Consider the following 7,924-nt stretch of genomic DNA (forward strand, 5'->3'; position numbering starts at 1 on the left):
ACCTCGCGCGTAACACCAAAAAGCACCACCGCCTCTTATCTTTCTTTCTCTCACCACTCTGTTCCCAAAAATTTCAATTAAAAATTTAATCTAAAATAAAATTAAAATTAAAAAAGTTCTCACACACACACGCCAAAACTGCATCACACATCCACACGCTGTATACAAAAAGTGTGAATCCTCCTCATTCCATTCTTACTTTCCCTTTCACTCTTTTTTTCCATTTTCATTTCATTTTCATAAACCTTTTTTTGCATTATATAATATAGATATATCTGGGTCCCTTATTTCCAGTTCTATTCTATATTCTATATTAAAACCATACATCAAAAATCTCTTCAAATTTCAAATTCAAATCACTCTCTCAAATGGCTCAAAATCAAAATTCCTCCGAGTTCTGGCTCCCGCCTCAGTTCTTCACTTCCTCCAAAAACGACACCGTTTCAAACACTCTCTTTCCTTACTTAATCACTTCACCCACTACCGTAACAGAACAACAACAACACATCACCGAGTTAACTCGTCAAATGACTCACTCTTCTCTTCATCACAATAAACTCGCTCTCAACAACAACCACTACAAGGTAACATCAACAATAACAACAAAAATGCAAAAAAAAAAAAAAAAAACTAAAACCATTTTTATTTTTTGTAGGATGTTTTTGTCAATGATTTGCAACTATTGAAGATGAACGAGTTTGAGAATGGAAGGTTCGTGATAGGATCAACTCAAAACGACAGCGTTTTGAAGTTGAACGAGTTTGAGAGTGGAAGGTTCGGGATAGTAACAACTCGAAACGACAGCGTTTTGAAGCTGAACGCACGGAGATCGAGGTATGATCTGCTACATGCTGCTGCAGTAGAAGATGAAAGGATTCGTCAAGTTAACAACTTCGAAGAAGCATTTCACAGTTTTGTTCCTAAAAAGCCCTCTGGATTTCATACTCAGAATAGTCAACATTCATTTTCTCAGAAAAAGTTACAATCACAAATTGCACAAGTAAAATTTCTTCAGCTATTAAAATTTAGTTACTAATTTTATTTTTTATTTTATTTTATTTATTTTTGTGATTTTTGTTTTGTTTTTAGTTTGAGATTTTGAAGAAAGAGTGGTTGAAGCAACGAGAGGAGTTTGTTAGAAGTTTTTCGGAGAGAGAAAGTGGAAATTACCAAAATATCCCTAGTAGGAGCAATGAAACGGTTTTTCAGGGTAATGTTGGTTTGTCTTCATCTGCTGCACCTGCATGGCCATCTTTCAAGAGTGGAAGCAGCAACAACAAGAACATAAATAAGGCCGTTTTTCACGGAAACCCTAATTTGAAAAAGGAACGAAATGGAACTGGTGTTTTCTTGCCTCGTGTTGCTGATAGGAGTAATAATACTGAATCATCATCATCATCATCAAGAAAGAAACCAGGTAAAAACTGAATGAACTAATTAACTCATTTTGATTTTGTTATGTAATAATAGTGTTAATTTTTTTATTTTTTTTGATTTGTGATTTAGGTTGTAAGAATGTGAATGTGGTTGTTCCTGAAAAAGTGGTTCATGCTTTGAACCGGAAGGTTGAAGAGAGTATGATGAGAGATTACATGCAGCAAAAGAATCGTTTTTATGAAATTTTAAATAATGAAAATACTAATGGTTAGTATTAGTAGTTTATTTACTTTTTATAAGGTTTTATTGATTTGGGAATTTTGTGATTTTTTATGGTGATGTGTATGTTTGATTTTAGGTGTTGGAAGGATTAGGGGTGAAAATGGATTTTCTCAGCAAAAGAGGAACGAGAAGGCACATCAGAATCAGACAGAGGGGAGCCTTGAAATCCGGCTTCCTCCAGAATGGACTTATTGATAGGTATAAGTGGTGGGACTAGTGTTTTAAAAATTGAACCGAATCAGACGGTTTGATTGCTCAAATCGGTTGTTTAAAAATTCGAGTGGGAGTCTGGCCGATTCGATGTATAATTCGATTTTTAAAACATTAGTGTAGGATTAAGGTGAATAAGTTTAGGAAAATAGTACTAGTTAATACAGGGTAAAAAAGAATTAGGGTTATCCATATTTGGGAAGCTAGAAAAAATAGGTACTTATTGTTTCTTATTTGGAAAACAGAATAGGGGGAATGGCTATGGCTTTGGCTTTGGCTTTGGCTTTGGCTTTGGCTTTGGCTTTGGCTTGGGGCTTATTACAGGCTGAGGGGTATTTTGGGAAAATCACTATCTGGATGATGGGTAGAAATTTTCTGATTTAGTACTAGTTTAGGAAAAATAAAAGCATAATGAATATTGTGAAGGTGGTGAAGCACAAGGTTGGAAATGATTTGGTGAGATTGTAATTACAGCTTTGAAGATTTCTGGGGAATGTAATGTAAAGATCATATTAGTATCCACCAACCATATATTACTATATGATACTGTAATGATATAAATAAATGAACATATTTTCTTTCAATGATTGTGTTCCGTTTCTTAACCTTTTTCTAAGCGATTTCAATTTATGTTTTCAAGTTTTTCGGTACCCTTGTTGGAAAATAAAATCCATTGAGTTTGTTAATTCAGTTTAGAACGTTATATTGTCAAGTTTGTTTAGAACGTTACTATTAATTTTTTGATAAAAGGAGAGAACCTGAGCCGATAAAGGAAAATTATAAATTAATCAAGTGAGGATGAATCGAAGAGTAGATAATTTGACGTATCTTCGGTGGACACAGCAAAAAATACTTATAATGTGTAGGATAAAAATCTGTATTTTTGATATGGGTATGAGTAATCTATTATTTATATATTTAGGAGTTTCTCTCTCATGGTTTTATTCCTATGTGGCACCATTTCCTTGATCCATGTCTTATGTGGCATTCTAATATTTCTCCAATTCCTACGTGGCTAACTATGAAGGCCTTTGCAATTTCTCTAATACATGATGATATCATTTTACTTATAATCTTTGGCTAATTTGGAAATTCAATTATTGTTTATAAATCGAATTTAATGCACCTATTAAAAATAATTTTAAAAGGAAATAATTTTACTTAGAATCTTTAGTGTTTTTCTGAATCAAAATCGTGTGTTATATTCATGTGCATTAATTTATTTAATTTATTTATAATATAATGGAATATGTCTTATTTACTAATTTACTAATTACTAATTTACTAATATATTTTTAAAATTAAAAATGGAATCAATATATTTGACTTTAATGAATTTAATTTCATATTAAAGACAAAATTACTCATTTGTCCATTTTTTTTTTACTATATATATAACATTTGTCTGACCTCTAAAACTCACAATTTTTCAATCTTCATTATCTCTTATTCATCTCTCTCGATAATCACTATTTTTTCTGTATATTGTCACCTTTTTAAATTTCTTTATTTTTTCTTCTTTGTTCGATATTTCTTATATTTTTAATATATTGTTTGTTTTACCTTTTAGATTATTTTCTTTTGGTCATCTTTTTATTTATTAATCCTATTTATTTTCATGACAGGGAAATAATTGAGAGACAAGACGAAATGCATCATATTCTCACAAAATGGATTGAATTGAGAGCTCGGGGTCTGTTTTAACAACTGTAGTTTTATTTTTTTTATAAAATCTTGCTTATAGCACTTTATCAATATCAATGATGTCTTGGATACAAGTTGGAATATCAATGATGTATTTACTTGATGAATCTATTAACAAATTAATCAAATGATGTATTTTTTCAATAGTATTAAGTTCATCATTATTGTATATTTTTCTATTGCAATTTTTATTTTATACTTCTTTTTTTAAAAAAAAGGAGATCTTTATTTTTGTGAATCTATCTATTATTTATATGTTTAAGAGTTTTTTCTCAACGAAACAAATCTGCGTGTCACTTTCTTATGAATTTTAATTTTTATTAATCCAATGTGGCATCCTCTCATTCATCATAATCTATGTGGCAACAATTGAGAACATATTTTCTATATGGCAATTTAGAGAGCATCTTCAATAGAATTTATGTGCGGTACTCATATAAGGAATATTTTTTCTTTAGTGTTTTTATGAATCAAAATTTAATGTTTTAATTTTTTTTAACAACATTACCAATTCTCTTTACAATCATTATGAATTCTTATTATTTATTTTTTTTACCAATTCATTTTATTTTTTTAGAAAAAAAACTCATTTCATATTATTAAGCACACTTGAAAGACACAAAATAAAATAAAAAAAATAACAACTGTCAATATAAACTTCAAATATATATTTTTTAGAGAAATAATGTTAACATATTATTATTATTAATATATGCATACAGGTTGCTGATGAAATACAAAAGCAAGTATTTTCGTTATATCGTATCCACAGGGACTAGTGTGATATCAATTGTACATACACAAATTCCATGATTCTAAGTGCGGGTTTGTTTTTGATTTGGTTTCGTAACATAAAATTGCGATAAAAGTGCGTGATAAACTTTTGAGATAAAAACTTGTTGGAATTGGATTCCATCAAATCATTCACATGTATCAGTTAACTATTGATATATATATTTCATTTACCAATCAATATCGTCACGTATTACTCGTAGATCATATCCGTGTCCGGAATATGTCTTGAAATCTATTGTATCTATCAACTTTCCGATGTCTCGAATCATTAATCGATAAAATAGCATTAAGCTTTAATACTTTAAGTGACTATTAAAGCTCAAGATCTATGTCTAAACTTTGAATTTTAACAAGTGATTATCCTACCTTTGATTCAAATAACATATGTCTATATCATTTAAATCTTTTAATAAAAGCATGAAAACAAGGACATCACTAATATTGATTGATAAATAAAGCACATATAGCAAAGTTAAACTAGATTCATGATCATAATTCAATTACATCCAATTCCAACAAAAGAGATTTAGCTATGAATAGCCATAATAAACTTACAAAAGAGTGAAGATGAGAAGGATTGAAAAACCATTGGGCTTGATTTCTCAAGTTGTGTGGAATCCACCTTCAAAACCTCACTAACAGGATATATCTATGAAAATAGTGTTTTTCTATCTGATATTAACTAACTTGATATTTTACAAAATGATCTGAAATGCTATTTATAGACTTCTGAAATAGGCCTATTCGCTACGCGAATCCGTGTTCGCTACGCGAAGAAGTTGCTTAGTTGAAGAGGTTTGCTGACACATGTATTTAGCTGTGACTCATCTTTTGCTCGCTAAGTGTTCGCTGCAGCGAGCTTATTCGCTGCATGCTCGCTGGTGCTTCGCTAAGTACCCTGGACTCACTGCCTTTGTTCGCTGCGTGCTCGCTGTAGCGAGTTTGTTCGCTGCAGGTTCGCTGGGTGTTCGCCAAGTACCCTGAACTCCCGGCCTTTGTTCGCTGCATGCTCGCTGCAGCGAATTCTTCAGAAATTTGTTTCTTTTCTTAGAATCAGCATGAACCTAACAAAATGGTTGGATTTGATAATTCTTGCACAATTTCTTAGTACATACTATATTTACATCAAAAGTGATTTATATTCCAAGGATTTGTTATCACAATTCATTCAATAAGTGCTTTTTAAACATGTATTTTAACCAATATTTAGCACTTATCAAATCTCCCCAACTTAGGACTTTGTTTGTCCTCAAACAAAAGGTATTTTAACTAGCTCACAATTCATTCAAAAGAGTGGGTTTGTAATCAATCAAAGTTTTCAAAATCTCAGAGCACAAGTAAAGCAATGTCATCTCAAAGATTAGTTCCCAAAACATTCAAAGAAAACAAAGCATGATCATGAAATGATTCCTATGCCTAAGCAAAATTCTCAACATTCTTATCAAACAATCAGGACTCAAGTGTTATCTCAAATTTCTCACAATTATTTCTCTCAAGGGTAAGTGTTTAACTCAATCCAAGCAATGTGCATGCAACATTTCAATTCAAACATTTATCCAAGCAAAATCACAAAACATGCTATCAGTTGTGGATCACTAAGGACTTTATCAAGCTTGTAATGGGGCTGGGCTAAAAAAAAATTCATTGTTTTTCTATGGATTCAAAAAGCCTCAAGGATAAGAGAGCACAAAATCTGCAAAATTCATTTAGTGATTCATTCACTCCCTTTCTTTTCCCCATATTTCCATTTGTGGTGATTTCTTTTGTTTTGACACTTTTCACAAAATTTTGTTTTCTTTTCTCATTTCCTTTTGACTTTCAATTGTGTCAAGTAACTCTTTTATTTTTTTTACATATTTTCTTTTCTTTTTCAATCACCACAACACTACCTTTTTTTTTTTTTTTTTTTTCAACCAATTTATATTTTTATTTTTTTTTATTTTTCAACCTACTTCTTCCCAACTTGAATCTTACATATAACCCTTATAAAAATACACTTGCTCTCCTATCCTAAGACAAGGGTAGAGTAGTTGTTTTTCTTTTCTTCTGGTTTCAGGGTTTATAAAACAAACAATTTTCAAAATTTAAGGCTCAAATGGGGACACAAAAGATCACTATCTCACAGGGTAGGTTAAATTTGGCTAAGTGGTTATCACTCAAAAAGAAACAAGGCCTTGATCATATCCACAACATCAAACACATTAGTGACAGCAAGATTAAGCTAAAATCAAATGAGCATACACAATTGCCGGCACTCTCATATTTATGTAAACAATGGAAAGTTCACACATTCTCACCCAGCTAGATTGGATAACACAAGTTTCAATGATGTTCAACAAAAATAGTGAGAATCATCTTAGGACAAGTAACACATTTCAAAAACATGTTAAGTTTCTAAGCCTATTTTGAACACTAATCAAAGAAGATTGACATAAATCTCTACAAATCAACTATCATGCTCAACACATTGATTTATCACAAACCTATCTTTCAATTTCAAACACATGTGAGCTTGTTCTTCAAAATGCTATTCACAATATTTCACATTACTAGACTATCATACTACTATATTAAATTACTAATTATCATGCATTAAACTTCAAACATTCATCATATGTTCACAACAAAACACAAAACAAGTGACACACATTCATACTTCCACATGTTCCACATAGTCAATACAAAAGATAAACTACTAAAACTTAAACATTAAATGACTGAAAGCTTTTAAAGTTCACTCATTTTGGCGTGCTTTTCAGCCATCTCCTTGCTTTCTTCACTCGGATTCAGAACCGGCCTCCGAACCAGATTCGGAGCCATCATCACTTTCATCTCCTTCTTGCATAGATGCATCAGAACCAGCTTCTCCTTCACTTGCATTGTCTCCTTCACTAGCAGCTTCAGCATCTGCTACATTACCCCCTCCGAGAAAAGTAGGCCTGACCTCAGGCCATGCAACATAGGCTTCGAAATCTTGTGGTGTCATCACCGACTGCCCGGTATGCTGATTATAGAAAGATTGCTGCATTGCACTCATGGCTCTATATCCTGCATCATTCTGATCATACAAATAAGTAAAATGGTTATAAAAATTCTGATCATGAACAGCAGAGGTGGAGGCCTGGGGTGGTGGGGGTGGTGGTGGTTGTTGTTCAGCTCTTCTTCTCTTCGGTTTGCAATACCGATCCACATAATTATCATCAATCTTCCCAATCTCCTCACGTCCAATTTCAGGAATGTGTATCCTATTAGCTGTACACAATCCCATAATTAAGCACGGGAAACCCAAAGGACTGTCGGATCTCACAGCAGTGGACTTAAGGTTTTTGTCAGGGTGGCCACACAAGGTAATTTCTTTCATCCAACCAGAGATGATACCGGCCAAATCCACTTCAAGGCCTTCATTTATGTAATGAATGAGGCCAAGTATATTCATGACAGCATCAGAAGTGTGAGAATTAGGTTGGATGTTATATAAAACAAGTAGGAAAAGGAGTAGGGTGAAGGTGCGCATATCATCTCTAAGGGCCCTCAAAGGTTTGTTGGTTGTGCCATA

The 7,924-nt window shown here is 32.3% G+C and overlaps 1 protein-coding gene across 1 annotated transcript; it reads left to right on the plus strand.

The window, feature by feature from the left end:
- Nucleotides 1-200: 200 nt before the first annotated feature.
- Nucleotides 201-2,453, plus strand: LOC123919520. The gene is made up of 5 exons (XM_045971438.1): nucleotides 201-584; nucleotides 656-1,000; nucleotides 1,090-1,417; nucleotides 1,507-1,644; nucleotides 1,736-2,453. The coding sequence occupies exons 1-5, from the start codon at nucleotides 369-371 to the stop codon at nucleotides 1,852-1,854; spliced, it is 1,146 nt and encodes a 381-aa protein (XP_045827394.1). The 5' UTR covers nucleotides 201-368; the 3' UTR covers nucleotides 1,855-2,453.
- Nucleotides 2,454-7,924: the final 5,471 nt, after the last annotated feature.

Source organism: Trifolium pratense, linkage group LG4 (genome assembly GCF_020283565.1).
Source record: "Trifolium pratense cultivar HEN17-A07 linkage group LG4, ARS_RC_1.1, whole genome shotgun sequence".
NCBI classification, from domain to species: Eukaryota; Viridiplantae; Streptophyta; class Magnoliopsida; order Fabales; family Fabaceae; genus Trifolium; species Trifolium pratense.

Coding starts and splice junctions, on each gene's coding strand:
- LOC123919520 (XM_045971438.1), top strand. CDS start 369: ATGGCTCAAAATCAAAATTCCTCCGAGTTCTGGCTCCCGCCTCAGTTC. Junction 1,001..1,089: donor TACAATCACAAATTGCACAA/GTAAAATTTCTT, acceptor TTTTGTTTTTAG/TTTGAGATTTTGAAGAAAGA. Junction 1,645..1,735: donor AAATAATGAAAATACTAATG/GTTAGTATTAGT, acceptor GTTTGATTTTAG/GTGTTGGAAGGATTAGGGGT.